The 16,776-nt window shown below is 41.1% G+C and overlaps 1 protein-coding gene, 1 long non-coding RNA gene and 1 pseudogene across 7 annotated transcripts in view; 2 read left to right on the top strand and 1 right to left on the bottom strand.

The window, feature by feature from the left end:
- Positions 1-6,964: 6,964 nt before the first annotated feature.
- Positions 6,965-7,800, top strand: LOC117146305 (annotated as a pseudogene).
- Positions 7,801-9,234: 1,434 nt separating this feature from the next.
- On the bottom strand, positions 9,235-9,568 carry LOC117146325. The gene is made up of 2 exons (XR_004459792.1): positions 9,498-9,568; positions 9,235-9,377 (listed from the first exon to the last, which is right to left on the bottom strand). It is a non-coding gene; the product is annotated as an uncharacterized LOC117146325 (long non-coding RNA).
- LOC117146323 (protein unc-13 homolog A) overlaps positions 9,514-16,776 on the top strand; it is a 31,601-nt gene continuing 24,338 nt past the window's right edge. For 3 of the 6 annotated variants that reach the window (XM_033312392.1, XM_033312393.1, XM_033312394.1), the window contains exons 1-3: positions 9,514-9,596; positions 10,431-10,565; positions 10,620-15,470. In XM_033312392.1, coding sequence (XP_033168283.1) covers positions 10,560-10,565; positions 10,620-15,470 — 4,857 coding nt within the window. In that variant the 5' untranslated portion in view covers positions 9,514-9,596; positions 10,431-10,559. The remainder of the gene's footprint in view (positions 9,597-10,430; positions 10,566-10,619; positions 15,471-16,776) is intronic. The other 3 variants (XM_033312404.1, XM_033312396.1, XM_033312395.1) reach the window with 2 other exon arrangements.

Genomic DNA, 16,776 nt, shown 5'->3' with positions numbered 1-16,776 from the left:
TGGCAAGAAGCAGATATGGGAAAAACGATACTCTTTTCCTATGCAAAACTATTGTAAAAAATAAGGTGTTGGGTCATGCAGCCGCCAAAACTGTGCAGTAGACTAATCTCATATTCTTTAATATTATAAGCCAAATTAGTCAGTGGTAGCAATTGCGATGCCCATAGTGCAAACCGCTGTTCTCGCACGCATTTATCTGTACGGTGCTCATTCCTTGTTTGTTGTTGTTAGCTACCTACGTTAAGCTTGGGCGCTGCATTTCGGCTGTCTGCCCCGCCAATTGCCAATTCGTCGTGTTTCGGAAAAGACTTAGCTTAGGCCTTAGCTGCCTTAACCAATTCGCAAAATAAACAGTGTCGTAATATAAACAAACTTTCTTCGGTTTTCTTTATTTTTCGCAACAGCTATTGAAAAAGCTCAATAGCTAAACATTGGTGACCCCGACGTGATAGTGTTAATTTGCATGCATTAAGTAATGCACTTATCCCGTTTATAAATAAATATAAATACATTAAATCGCAATCGGTTGGACAAGTGAGTGGAGATTTCGGTGATAGTGGCTGTGTTTAAGCGAGCTAGCATTGCATATATACATACATTGCTACATATATCGTTAAGTGAATTGACCCCGCTTGCATTTTCGGCATCTATTTTGTGCTCATCTTCCCGCTGAACCGAATTAAAGGCAATTGGTTGCTATGCCCGCTGAAGGTGACAAAAACAGGGTGACCTTTTTAAAGCGCAAAGCCAATGCGCTGCTCAGCAGGTTGCAGAGGCTACAAACGTCGCTGTCTAATGAGACGCTAAGCGGGTACGACGAACCCACTCGTACCGTGAGGCTGGAGCAGATTGATGTGCAAAGTGCCTTCAATGTTCTGCATACAGAACTGGAGGAATTGGACTTCGACGAAATTGGCAGTGAAATGAGCGAGTCTTTCGATGAATTCATCGTTGAATTCAAGGCTAGTGTGCGCGCGGAAATAGCCAAACGCAATGTGCATTTCGCGCCGCACTCAACGCTTGCGGAAGGTGTTGTGCCCCACCAGTGTAGTGGTCCTCAAACGCAGCCGCGGCCGAAGCCGATGCCGTTGCCGCCTGTGCAGCTGACAACGTTTGGCGGAGGCTACGCAAACTGGGCGGATTTTTACTCTGTGTTCACGAGTATAATCGACAGCCATCCGGACCTCTCCAACATTGAGAAATTTCAACATCTGCGGTCATGTTTGAGGGATTCAGCGCTGGAAACTATCCGATCATTGGAGATTTCAAACAGCAATTACGAAGCGGCTTTAGAGTTGCTTCAAAAAAGGTGATAATCGGCGTCTTGTTTTTCAGGCGCACATTACCGAGATTCTGGGTTTAAAGGTAGTACGGAATGATTCAGTGGCATCGCTTCGGGAATTGTCGGACAAGTTTAACGCTCACATTCGTGCGTTGAAGGGTTTGGGCACCACTGAGCAAATCGCTGGCTGCATCATAGTGCAAGTGCTGCTGCAAAAGCTGGATGCGGCGAGCCAAGCTAAGTGGGAGGAGCGCTTGGAGGATCCGGTCTTTGCCAACCTTATTCCGTCGTGGGAATCGATGGCTGCATTCCTGGAACAGCGATGTAGGACGTTGGAGGCCGTGGATTGCGCCATGGCAACCTATGCGCCAGGCGTTCAGGTGGGCAGAAATCGTTCGACGCTAGTTGCTACCACCCAAAACTCTCTTGGTTGCATGCTTTGCCATAGTGCAGAGCATGCCATATATTATTGCCAGCAATTTAGAGACTTCGCGCCAGTAGATCGTCTGCGCGAGGCAAAGAGAATAGCACTATGCCTAAATTGCCTAAAGGCAGGTCATCAGCTACGTCAATGCAGCTCGATCCGCTGCCGCACCTGTGGAATCAGGCATCATACGCTGCTCCATCTAGATGGTCGGCCTTCCTCGCAGCCACGTGTTCCGGTGTCTTCAAGCTCCCACACTGAGCCTTCTGCCCCGCTTTCGAATTCTTCTACTCTAATTGCCCAGGATCTCGGTAGTGACCTTGTGCTGCTAGCCACTGCAACCGTTCTAGTGCAGAATCGATCGGGACTGTTCGTTCCCTGCAGGGCCTTGTTAGATTCTGGCTCTCAACTGCACTTGGTCACCTCTCGGTTTGCAAATCAACTGCAACTTAAGAGGTCGAGGTCGTCCGGCTCCGTCACTGGAATCGGGGATTCCAATTTCGCGACTGATGGATTCTCGGTAGGAATTGCGATTCGGTCTGTCACTTCGGACTTCTCAACGAGCATAACAGCAGTTATCGCTCCCAATATCACGGATCGCCAGCCAAGTTCTAATGTGGACATTGGGGACTGGAAGATTCCAGAAAACCTGCAGCTCGCCGACCCGGAATTTCATAAAGCTCAGCGTGTTGACATGTTAATAGGAGCTAGCCTGTTTTATGAGCTGCTGTGCGTAGGTCAGATAAAGTTGTTGCCAGGACTGCCCCTGCTTCAAAAAACTCGTCTGGGCTGGGTTGTGTCTGGAGGCTGCGCGCGCCTTTGCGGTAGCGCCTTAATAGCTTCACGCGTTCCTTCTTCAGCCAGCACGGAAAACATATTTTTGGCAAATAGGGTTGCTGCCATTCAGGAGCTGACAGATGTCACGGCTTGGCGTTATGTTCCAACAGCGTTAAATCCGGCTGACATCTTATCCAGAGGATCCCTGCCGTCTGAGATTAGCGAATCGCCACTCTGGTCGCATGGACCCGCCTATCTTACGGAGTTTGAAAGAGATTGGCCAACAGCTGTTTGTCCTGACAAACCGGTGTTTGAGCTTCGTCGAAGTGTGTTCATCATAAAGTCGCCGTACGTGGATGTAATTGAGTATTTGCATAAATTTACAAATTTTGTAATGGAATTCGTCATCCTGGGCTCACCGTCGCACACATTCAAGAGGGTACTAATATGATGCTGCGGTTGGTGCAGCGCGCGCATTTATGGGAGGACCTGCAGTCCCTAAAAACGCTGGGAAGAGTTTCCTCGTCTAGTCCCATATCATCGCTCTCGCCGTTCCTGGATCAATTTGGACTTCTTAGAGTAGGCGGTCGACTCCGGAATTCGTCATTGGACTTTGATGGCCGCCACCCGAAAATCCTTCCAAGGTCCTATCCGGTGACTCTAGCAATTATCTCGCATTACCATGAAAGCAATCTTCATGCCGGACCTCGAGCTCTTCTGGGTGCAATTCGATCCCAATATTGGCCTATTGGGGGGAGGAAGACGGTTACCAAGGCCGTGAACAGGTGCATCAGATGTTTTCGGATTAAGCCGCGGCTGATAGAGCACATAATGGCGGACCTTCCCAAGGAGCGCTTGGAAGGATCTCACGGTTTTGAGGTGGCTGGTATAGACTTCTGTGGACTCACAAGTCGGATAGTCGCAACAAGCCCGCGGTTAAATGCTACGTCTGCGTATTTATATGCTTTGCAACCAAGGCAGTGCACCTGGAGCTGATCAAGGATTTCTCGACAGTTGCGTTTCTGTGCGGACTCAAGAGGTTCATATGCACCCGGCGGAAGCCGAAGCAAATTTGGTCAGTTGGTCGCCACCAACTTTGTCGGCGCCAAAAATGAACTTCTGGAACTTCGAAGGTTATTTCTCAGCAGCGAGCATCAAGGCTCCGTTCAGAATTTTTGCCTTTCGGAGACGATTGACTGGCGGTTCATCCCTCCACGGTCGCCCCATTTCGGTGGACTTAGGGAAGCAGCTGTGAAAACGGCCAAACATCATTTCTACCGCGCTGTGGGTACGGCGGTTCTGACCTTCGACGAGCTGAGGACGCTGGTGTGCCACATCTCGGCAGTTATTAACTCCAGACCTTTAGTTCCCATTTCAGAGAACCCTGCCGATCTGGATGTCCTCACTCCGGCGCATTTTCTCAATGGTGGTCCGCCTTCGTCGTTTGACGAGCCAGATATAACGGGCCTAAACTATAATAGGCTTGACTCTTGGCAGCGCATCTCCTTTCTTCAGCAAATATTTTGGTCGCGATGGAAGGAAGAGTACTTGACGTTGCTCCAGCAGCGTTCCAAGTGGCGCACCCCAAAGCCTGGCGTAGCCGTGGACAACGTCGTTCTTGTTAAGGACGAGAATCTACCCCCAATGAGATGGCCTTTGGCGAGAGTCATGCAGTTGATTCCTGGCAGAGACGGCGTCGCTCGAGTTGCAGAATTGAGGACCGCGTCTGGAGTAATAAGGCGGGCAGTGAACAAGCTGTGTCTGCTTCCCTTTGAGGACTCTATTGGAAGCCAAGCTTCCAATGGGGGGAGGATGTTGGGTCATGCAGCCGCCAAAACTGTGCAGTAGACTAATCTCATATTCTTTAATATTATAAGCCAAATTAGTCAGTGGTAGCAGTTGCGATGCCCATAGTGCAAACCGCTGTTCTCGCACGCATTTATCTGTACGGTGCTCATTCCTTGTTTGTTGTTGTTAGCTACCTACGTTAAGCTTGGGCGCTGCATTTCGGCTGTCTGCCCCGCCAATTGCCAATTCGTCGTGTTTCGGAAAAGACTTAGCTTAGGCCTTAGCTGCCTTAACCAATTCGCAAAATAAACAGTGTCGTAATATAAACAAACTTTCTTCGGTTTTCTTTATTTTTCGCAACAGCTATTGAAAAAGCTCAATAGCTAAACATAAGGGTTTTGGCAGAAACAAAAAAAATAAAAAAAGTATTTTATCATGATCAATAGCCGAGTCGATCTGACTATTTCCATCTGTCCATATGAACGTCGTGCTCAGGAACTATAAAAACTAGAAGCTTAAGATTAAGCATACAGATTCAAGAGACAAAGACACAGCGCAAGATTGTTGACCCATGTTGCCACGCCCACATATATTTATATCTAATAATGAAAACTGCATTGGGGGCGCTAATCTAATGATGAAAAATACGCGTTCCACTTTGCGAAAAATGATGAAATTTCGCGTTCGAGCTTTCACTAGATGAGTAACGGACTGTAACGAACTGATTTTGTTGGTCTACTCGCGAGTTGCACCGGCAAGCTCAGAAGTCCCGCCAGACGCCTGTTCAGTGTTTACTGACGCTCCGTGCGATCGCCCGCCAGCCTAGTCTTTCCACATACCTTTCTCTTTTACTTAGATGGGTTTGTTAGACAGCCTCCATTCCTACAGCTGTCGTTATCCTGGACGGTGGGGGCTAGGAATTGCATTCGTACGCGGACTCGCGGTAGTGACTTCTAGGCTATCGCCAGGCGAAACGACAACGCGTTAGCCCCATGCCTGCTCTGACCATTCTCGCCAGTACCACTCGTGCTCGGTTCTTAAGAACGCTACGGGCAAAACCGCACGAACAAAACACAAAGTCAGAACAGCAACATTTTTTGTTTATTTCTTTAACTAGTGCACAAATCAAAAGAAATTCACCCGCGAAGAGAATAATAATTATGTTTACAAAATAGAATTATATAAGAAATTATTAAAAAACCTCCGATGGTTTTAGAAACACAAAAAAAAAAAGACGCAGCGCAAGTTTGTTGACCCATGATACCACGCCCACGCTAATACACACAAACCGCACAAAACTGCCACGCCCACTTTAAAAAATGTGTTGATTTTATTTTATATATATTTCTATCGATTTACAAAAAAATCTTTTTGCCACGCCCACTCTAACGCCCTAAAACCTCTCAAAACTGCAACACCCACATTTTTGGAAAAAATTTAAGTTTTTTAATCGATATCTCTTGTTTGTTGTGTAGTGTAGCTATGATACAGGAAGAAACATACTGCAATGATCAATTAAAATTAAAATTTAAGAGATATCATTGGGAAAATTATGATGATCATATCGTGTTTAATTTGCAGTGAATCCGTTTCTTTCACTTAGTCGGACTTGTACTCACTTTGGACTCACTTTTAGTGCCGATTTGCTTGGCTCCACAGGAGTAATAAACGGCAGCAATATAAAAAATATTGAAGCCAACTTTTTGGGCTCCAACAATTTTTTTAAGCCTCCCCATCTGTTTCAACTCTGACAACTTACATTATACAAATAAATTTCAATGTATTATATTTTTCGAATGCGTTCTCGCATAAAATTTATTTATTCAAAAATCATCTAAAAGAGCAGTTTTGCATAATATTACTTATATACATATATATATTACACATATATATATATATATATAATTTGTTATTTGCCTTCATATATTAGAGTTGTCAAGTAACTTTTTCTTTTTTCTATACAAGTTAATTGATTAAATTTTTTAAAGTGTTTTTGCCATCTTTGCCATTTCGGTTAATCCGCCCTGGAAGAGACCTCCGATGAACAGTGGACTTTTTCTTGCGAATTGTTATTAAAAACAATCAAACTTGTGGTTGGTAAAACGACTCTAGTAATTCGTTAAAAAAGCATGTAACAGGCAGAAGAAGGCCCTTCAAGGTATGTGCATTCTTCATCTGAGCATATAATAGCTGAATAAAATAAAGCATGCAGACTCCAATACTCCGTGGTGATTAACATATTCCGATTTGGAATAAGTACAGAACATTCTTAAGTTTCACTGGGCTTTCGATAACGAACCCCCAACTCTTAATGATTTATTGTTGTCTATAATAAATAATAGTTTATAATACTTTAGCCAGTTGATTTTACACAAGAAAGATCGCAATAAGTTCCCCAATAGACAAAATAGTATTTCGAAGAAATATATATTTTTTATATATAAAAAAACTTAATCCGTCACATACTGTTATAATTTTTTGGGGGCAAATTTTTATAAAAATTCCTTAGTGTTCTTATGTTTCGAGTAACACATTTGCTATACCGGGTTACAAAGTTTCCACCTGTCGTAATAATTATACCCGTAGAGTAAAATGGTCTACTATATTCGTTGAAAAGTATGTAACAGGTAGAAGGAAGCTTTTCCAACCATATAAAGGTCATATATATATTTCTGATCCGGAACAATAGCAAAGTGATCTGGCCATGTCCGTCGATGCGTCCGTATGAACGATTCGTCAATCATTTTGGTGTCTTCAGCACAGCAACTGCCGGCTGCGGTTGTACCTTTTGATGATGTCGCCATCAGCATCTTCCGCCAGCTGAGCGGACTGCTCCTAGTTTTTTGTTTGCAGAACATCTCGCGAGAAAGTGTTCCAGCAGAAAAGTCAACAGGACTGGCAGGTTTGACATGCCAAAGAACTGGACCGTAGAATCATCAAACAACAATGCCCAATTGCACTCGGTCAGCAGACCAGATCGCAGGGCCATAAAGATGCGCCATGGATCCACCGGGCATACGTCCGCCTTCGTAACCCGTTTCTTTCGGTACAGTACAAGCGTGGTGGATTCCACGCTGTCATTCGAAATTAACAGGGGCAGTTTGGTTGGTCGGCATCTGGTGCGGATGTTGGTGCTGCGGATCCTGATGAGGATATGGATATTGACGCGGGGGAGGCTGCTGCTGCAAGGGCTGTTGCTGCATTGCCTGTCCCGAGATCGACGGTGGCTTTTGAGACATCATGCCGCTGAGTGGCCCCTGGCCCACTTGTTGATTCACACACTGTGAAGGTGGCTTAACTAAGGTGGTTTAACTATTCCACCGGGTCCCACTTGTGGCAATCCTAGAGGTGCAACGGTGCCGTGGGATGCCTGTTGCGGCGGTGGTTGCTGAACTCCTACTTGTTGCGATTGCTGCTGCAGGGACGGTATCCCGGGCATCCTATTCTGTTGGCCTCGTCCCGAGGAGCTTATTCTGTTGACCTGCGATATTTGCTCCCGTTCACTGCTTTACAGTGCGCCACTGGCACCCTGTCCCTGACCGCGTGCTGGCGGGTGGAACCATGTTGACCAGGTTAGCATTGCCTCCATCGAATTTTGGAAGCTCAAGAGGGGGCAGCGTCGGTGCCCTACTCCTGAGTAAACGCTGCTGGTGGCCACAATCATACGAAGAAATGCCGTTAGCAAAAGTTGATTGGAAGTGCATTTGCGAGGCGCGCTTTAAGATCTTTGCGCGAATATAGGATTTTCGAAAGTGTCAACACATCTCTCAGCAAAATCACTTTCGATTTCATCCGAATTAAGTTCTCTCCCATTAAACGAAATATACATTGCGGAAGCCCTGCACTTCAAAGCGGAAGAAACAGCGACTCGGAACTCGGCTCAAGCGGGAAGATAAGTGCAAAGAAGAATTAGCGGCCGCTTCCTTTATTAGTATTTTTACAATTATAACTGTTTATGTACATGCAATCTTACGTAACCATCGAAGTTATTTTCAACGTTAATTGAAGTGTTTGCAAGATTTGCACTATTTATTGTGTCGTCATCAGCAAATGTTGAGCAAAGAAGCTTTTTTATTAGCTGTTTTTGAGCAATTAAAAGACGAGGTTTAATTAGAGATTTCTAACGATATGTTTTTATTGGTTTTAGAAAACGAGATTTTGAATCGATGCGATTTGTCCAAAATAACGAAAGCGAATGCTAAAGAGCGACTCAAGTCATGAGCTGAACGCTGAGCCAAAGGTGTAGGTGCGGGGTACACGAGAGATCTCGGGAGAACGGGGAGCTTAGATAACGAAAGATAATGCTGCCCAGCTGACGTGCCGTATAACTAAATTGTGTCTCCAAAGTTGGCAGCATATAAAAAATGAATTAGGAATTGCAAGTGGCTGCGTGGCCTGACAGCTACAATATTCAGATTATGTATGCAGATTCCAGAGTAGGTACAGCGCGAGTTTGTTCACTCATGTTTCCACTTCACTGTAACGCAAACAACCCGCCCAAAAATTACGTGCCCACAGTTTTGAAACATGTGTTGGAATTTTTTTCATTATATTATTGCTATTGGTATGCCAAACATTTTTTTAACTTATGGTGACAACACAAATGGAATACTTAAAAATACAAAAATACAATTGCATACAATTGATACAATTAATTACTCTTAAGTTTATATTCTTATCGTGCTCTGAAGCTATACTTAAACCGCCTTGTCGTTTTTCTATGGAGGACATTAAATATAATAAAAGCTGGTTGAATAATGTGATTAGCTAATGATCTTAGCTAATAGCGTATGTATAGTGTATGTACATTTGAGTAAACTCACATCAGGAAATTGGGGATACATGGTCCTACACAGGCCTTATATAATGCAGGAGAAGCAGTTTTCACTTGTAACAGAATGATACGTGGAACAAGGAAGAATTGGGATAATCTTATATATCAAACATCAAAACAGATGCAAAATACATATATTTTTTAATTTATATTTTTCGATAATATATTATATTCACATATTTATCTTGTTTAATATATTTCACCACGGGAATGGGTTCCCTTGGTGTGTTATCCTCTCTTTGATTTGCGCATGCTCTGTGAATTTTATGGAACTGGAATTATACAATACAAAATAACCATTTTTCATTCACTGCGTACTAAATTAGAGGCGTTTTAAGTGACTAATAAAAGAAATTGGAATAGTTTAAAATACTGCAGTTTTGCATACTTACCTTTAATAAAATGTGGCACTACTTTGGGGCACCAATGCTACCTTAATGTGTATAAACAAAGCAAAATAAAGTGACCTATCAACTAAAAATTTTTAACTGGTAAAAAAGTATTTTTTTGCTATTCAAAATGTTAACATATGGTGATTGGTCTAAAAACATTTAAAAGCATTATATTCTTAAATGTGTGAAATGAGCGCAATGAGCATACATATTAATGCCATATTGTTCCAAGGTTCAACTTCAACTAATTACTCTTTTCGAGTTGTTTATATTTTATGATTTAACAATTGCTAAAGCATACATTATAACTTTCAAAAAATTTATCGTGTAGGCAATAGCAAATTGAGATTTTTTGTTTGGATGAAATAAGTTCATAACCGTTGTATCTGACTATATGAAACGTACATACAAATTGTTTATCAGGTCCTGTCTGCCTTTCTGCTATTCTCAGTATCTGCCATTTCATTTTGGCTAACATCTATTCAATAACAAACAGTTTCATTGTATTAAATAGAGCTGGAAAATATCCATGTTTTTCAACATCAATTGTTTATGCTTTTAAACTGAAATGCAGGTGAAATCTTTTTTCTAAGTTCGTTTTTATGTATATGTTGTAAAAAAATCGGTTGTTTTGTGACGATGTAGTTGTATTAAAAATACGTTTTTGTAGATAAATTGAAGTCCTTTCCCTACGGAGAATTTGATAACTTGTGCAAGTTCGCAGAAGGTCAAAGCACTTGACATTAGCTTTCTTTTATGTATTGATTTGGAAATATAATGAAGATTTCCTTTAGAATCAAAAAAGGACCATCAATGTAGCCTTTCGCAAAATTAATGTGCAAAGGCAATATTAAATAAAAATTATAATCTTTAATTTAATTATGTATTAAGAAAGAGAATAATAAATAAAATACATTTTTTTAAATATTTAAGCTACTTTTGACTGTTTGGTGATGCTCGGCCGACGCTACAATGTCACAGCATGACTGCATGACTTTTAAGGATTATCACGTAGAAGATAAAGTTTTCAGATAGCAGTGCGGGATAATAACACCGTAAAACATGACGGTGAGTATTTGGTTCACAAGGAGTTGGTTTTATATAATATGCTTTACTTTTCAGCACTACGCAAGGCATGATTACTTTCATAACACCCAAAACGGTGCCTTATCCTCCGACAACAGCCGAATATCTTACAGTCAAATTTCTTACGACACACAGACGACTAGCACAGAATATTTCAGTGAGTCATATGCTTTAAGCAATCAAGGACCAGAAGAATACAGTCGTGTGAGCCACCTAAACAGTGATACATTACCTACAACCGTAGACAACAGCAACAATAGTTATGACTACGACTATTTAGAATGTTATGGAGCTGATATCCAGTGTGATCCGGAAGAGGATTCTGTTGACAATTGGAACGAAAACACTTCAGTTGTTGCAGATCAATATGGGTTAAAACATAATAATCTAAATTGTACCTCATCGAAATTATTGCCTAAGCTGCCAAACATTAAAAATGGAAGGGGTTCTTCAAACGAATGCGCCCCTCAAATGGATGTAAAGTTTAAAACAAAAGGTATGTGCATAAAAATAGACCACAGCTATGGTGTCTGCATGGCCAAAGCACACGACTTCGTCGGTCATCTTTCGCCTAGTGACTACCAGAATATCCTTGGCGATCATCTCAATGGATATGCTGGTTGTGCCTACTCGCCGACATTTCTAGACAATGCTGTGTCAGCGGCACCATTGCGGGTTTTACCGCAATCCCTGCGGTCTACCTTTTATTTAGGTCAAAATATAATTGGATTTAATGCAGACGCGGATCAGAGGGATGGACGTGGCTTCAGCACAGATCAAACAGATGCGATGGGTTCTGGATCTAGTACATATGAGGTTTATGAAAAAATGCAAAGGCCATACACATCCATGTTGCCGTTAGATTACAGTAATTACCAAGAATGTTGTTACAATACCGACAATCTTTCAACATACAGCGACACACCGCCGAGCAATAATACACAACTAAAGAGGCAAATGCAGAGGAAAATTTCGTTAATGATGGCGATGACTACAGCTTCTGTGATAGCATCTGGTGAGATTAGAATCCCAGTTCACTCAAAGCAATCTAAGAAATCTACTGAAATCCAAACAGACTCTATAATAGGAAACACCGTCAGTACCAATGCCGCTGCAAGAGACTTAGACAGATGTTTGGCGACGGAACCTTGTGGAGTAATTGTCAATACAGGTGACTCTGGTAGCGTCACAAGTTTCCCATCACCTGCTGTTACCGCAATAACAAAGACTAGAAAATTGCCAAAGGTTTTACCATCGCCACTGTATAAATCATCTCGTCATCCAATCACCATAGCCACCGATGCATTAAGTTCATCATATACTTCAGATCCCTTACCAGAGAAGAGTCATCGCCCAAAGCAACTACCTAGGCTGCCAATATCATTATCTGAGTCCAATGATCATACAAGTCTCAATTCGAATTGGGCGACCCTTCCTGCCACAGATGCATTACCATTTGATTCGTTGGACCATAAATCGGCATCTTCTCCAACGCCACCAACAGCAATAACAAAAGATACAGAAACCACCTCATATCTGGTTAGAACAGATTTTATTGGAGCCAGACATAATGCCCTTTATGTGTATGATAGTAAAGAACCAAATATAGTATTTTCGGACAAGTCTGTCGGAGCAGACCCCTCGCCAAAATGGACCCCATTATCGCCAATACAATCAAAACAAAGTCCCTGTCCGCCTGTGGCGCTTCCAAGCTTACCTGAAATCGATGCAGCCCGATCCGATATTGAACGAGAACCAGATGACTCTTTTATCGAAACGATTCCAGAAAGTGAAAACTTAGCCGATCCATATAGCGGGCCCGAATCAGCCTTATTTAACATATCTGAGTATCTGAAGCCTTATACATTAAATAAACCTATTTTGTCCGGAGAAAAAAAAAGCCATATCACCAATGCTGCCAGTACAACGCCATTGAATATAACATCAGATGACGAATTCGCATCATATTCTAACAATTGGACGAGTACTTGCGTTAATTTTCAACCATTAAGCGTTGAATCAAGTTTAAATATTTTACTTAATGTCAACGCTGGCACGGATCAGTCTGAATTATTAATGACACCATTAAAATGTTCCACTCCTCCTCTTTTCATTTGTTCTAATGGCACATCCGATAATTTAAATTTAAGGAAAAGCTCTCCTCCCGACAGCGCGTTCACCACTACTGTTAACGTCAACAATTTTGAAACGGTGCCAGTATCTGAGAGACAAACTGCTTCACCGTCGCCGTCTAATTTAAAATCACCACCATCAATAGCTCCAATATTATCCTACGCGGATTATATGAAACAATTTGAGTTACCAGAATTGCCGCAACTCATTATGGATATTTCTGAAAATGTTACTGTTACTCAAAGCGATTCCTTTAATGTAATCAATAATACTCTTACCAACGCTGACAATTTAAATTCCTACAACCAGATGGATGTAGCAAGTAAAAGTAGTCTACCGTTACCTTCTTATTCCAGTGAATCATTTGATCCATGTAGTGTGCCTAGTATTTCAATTGAGAACAGGGAATATCAAAGGGTCGAAAAGCTGAACAGTCTATCAAATGTTGAAACCGTAGATTCACCAAAAACCTTAGTAAGTTCAGAAAACCCATTGAATTGCTCAAAATTATTGCCAGGGACGGAATCAATAGTTAGTAATGATGTAGCGTTCGATGATACATTTTACGACAGCTTTAATGTTGACATAAAAGAACTGACGGCATTTGTTGACAATGTTGCCCCAGATGACGGTTTATACAATTTCCCAAGCGATAACACTTTAATTGAAGTCAGTTTTAATAAGACCGTAGATACAATAGACATGAATCAGAATTTGAGCTCAGGAGAATGCGGTTATTATAAGCCATCTCAGGCACAACAAAAAGCAAGTGTAGTAGCATCCGCAGCAAGTAGTGTTCTGGACGGAATTTCAAAGGGCTTAAAAGAAGGGCTAGACGGCGTTTTTAGTGGTGTCAGTTCAACAGTTGAAGTCAGTCAAACAAATCCTAGTTCAAAAAGAGGTTTTAGCTTTAACTTAGCATCAAAGATTGTACCAAGTGTCGGTGGATTGCTAACTAGTACAAGTTCAACCTCTATCAAACAAACAGGATCAGAAATGAACCCTACCTTAATATTGATTTCACCTGAAAATGTTTCTAGTGATAACAGTAATTATATACCTATGACATCTCCATCTTGTACTCAAAAAAATGGAGAGGAAAATTTATATTCGGCTACAGTCCACAGCAAGTCAACGAAATCGAATTCATACTATGATGAAATGGGAGAAAATAGTTCGATTTTAGTCAGAAATGTTTGTGACAATTACGATAATAGCTTTGATGAGATGATTTTAACCGACGAAATTGTGAATATAGGGATGCTCTACAGTGAATCTGAGTTTGGCTTAATAGAAAATTCTTATTCGTGTCAGGTACCAAGCAATGAGCAAATCGACAGTGTTAACTCGTATAATAAGACCCAAAAGGTACCAAATAATGGCATAGAAAAGGCAAATACAAAAAATAAAACAGTGCCTTTTCATGACCCTGCGACGAAAAAAGCAAGTACTGTTGGCATGTTTGGATCAATTTTTGGAAAAGCCGCTGCAGCCGTGCAATCAGCAACGCAAGCAGTCAATCAAAGTGCGTCGTCTGTGGCATCGGTCGTTGCACAAAAGCCAACAATCGTACCGACAACGAACAACGTCCTTGTGTTGCCTAGTGTATCCTCACCTAATGAGATTAAAAGAAATTCAAGTTCAGTAGAATTTGATTCAGAATATGGATATCAACTGCCCAATGTAGAGCCTCTATCAAGCCATTACGCAAATACTGGCGGTGTTTATGATAATAGTAATATGAAAATTCATGAATTTAGTACATATGCCGATCATAGGCCATACGCAGATTACCATACGAATGGCAATCAAAGCCAATTTAAAGAAGACGCGGTGATTCCTGGGCAACCTCAAGTAATTGATTCAAACATACTCCCGATTGTTACGCTAGCGACCGGCAAAAAACTTCCTACCGTCAATGGTAAATCGGCGTTACTTGTTAAACAGATGCCGACGGAGGTATATGACGATGAATCAGATACAGATGAATTAGATGTCAGTACATCAACCGGAAAAGTACCTAGCTATAGCATTTATAGTGAGCAGGAAGATTACTACATGGATCTTCAGCAAACGACACCGTCGATTCAGCCAAACGGTTTTTATGAACAAGTCAATAATGGCTATGACTACCGAGAGGATTACTTTAACGAGGAGGATGAATATAAGTATCTCGAGCAGCAGAGGGAGCAAGAGCAACATAATCAGCCGAAAAACAAGAAATATCTGAAGCAGGCCAAAATATCAAAAATACAGCCACCATCATTAGATTTCATTGACGTAGGACAAGACGATGACTTTATATACGACAACTACCACAGCGATGACGATAGCGGAAATTACCTAGAGGGAAGCTCCAGTGGAAGCGTTGGTCCTATTGAAGGGTCAAATATAAAGGTGGACTCGAATGTAGAAGCTTCGTTTTCTTCGCTCAACAGGAAGAGTGACTTTTTTACACCGAATAACAATTCCCTTCAAAAGCTTGACACTGTTATTGGTGAATCAACCAAAAAACTTACGCGCCTTAGCACAGAAAAAATGTGCCCAGGCGTAGACGAAGAAGATGAAAACTTAAACGATCACCTTTCCGATCTTACTGAATTAAGTAAACTAATATCACAAAAAAAAAAAACACTCTTAAGAGGAGAAACTGAAGAAGTCGTAGGTGGACACATGCAGGTGTTACGCCAAACGGAAATTACAGCTCGGCAACGATGGCATTGGGCGTACAATAAAATAATTATGCAGCTTAATGTAAGTTTGTAATAAACATTTTTTAATATTTAATATAATATAGTTGTTGTTGAGTGTCTCGACTATTAAATACCTGCCCTTAATGAAAGTAGGGGCAGCGTAAATTATAAATTATCGTTTAAAACTTTCGGTCCGATTATCCATACCTATAAGCATATTATCATTTAAATGTAATGTAATTTTTTTGATATGTGCATTTAACGCACGGAGGATGCAATTTATAAAACTCAACATATTTTTCAATAGTATAGGCGTGAAGGTTTTATCAGTTTGTGGGTTTGCTTGAGTTTTTCGTCAATTCTTCAATTCTCAAAAAAAAAAATTGTAACAATTTAAATACTAGTTTATAATGATAAAATTATTGAATAGAAACCAAAGACGACGCTGAATTTACAAAACAGGTAACAAAAATGTTAATATTTTTAACAGTTTTTGCGATTGATATATATACTTTCTAGGGTGGGAAAGGAAGCGTTTCCGACCATAGGATCAATAGTCGATCTGGCCCTGTCCATCCGTCTGTCCGTTCGTATGTTCGTCGAGATCTCAGGCAATATACAAGTTAGAAGGCTGAAATTCAGCATACAGATTCTAGAGACATACACGCAGCGCAAGTTTGTTGTTACGCCTATCCTGACGCCCACAAGCCGCCCAGGACTGCCACGCCCACACTTTCGAATTGTTTCTCATTTTATTACCGATATTTATATATTTATCTACCGATATCCAGAAAATTATGAAATTGAGTAACGGATATCTGATAGTCAAAACAATCTTGCAAAGTTAGGCATCTGAAAAATCTGCATACTACATCTCAACTATCTGGCTTATTTAAGATATTTGTGATCAAGAATATGTATACTTTATATCAAACTCTCGCTGTTACATATTTTTAACGTTCAGCTAATTTAAAAAGTACTTAGAAAGCATTGTTGAAATATATTCTTAAAATATCAGTAATTCGTTGTCTGTAAAGTGGTTTTCTAGAAACATGTCACTGACACAAAATAAGGTTTAATTGTAAGGGGTGTATAATGTATGTTATCATGTTCCGATGGTAGCAGACTGAGCCGACCTCCGTAATCAGCTATGGTTTGTTTTAAGGGGTAAAATTGTTTTAAATGCGGGCAACAAATACTTGAATGGGAAATATAAATGTTTTTGCCCGCATTTGTAGAAATACGAGTTAGCGTACTTACGCGGTAGAACAAAAAAACTTACTTTTAACGATATTACACGATGGGTGAAATTCAGCATTTGGATTCAAGTCAGTACTGTAAACAGTCTATTGAATTCTGTCTGCGCA

Source organism: Drosophila mauritiana, chromosome 4 (assembly GCF_004382145.1).
Source record: "Drosophila mauritiana strain mau12 chromosome 4, ASM438214v1, whole genome shotgun sequence".
NCBI lineage: Eukaryota > Metazoa > Arthropoda > Insecta > Diptera > Drosophilidae > Drosophila > Drosophila mauritiana.
Note: the sequence above shows the minus strand (reverse complement) of the source record. Positions and strands in the feature narration are given on the sequence as shown.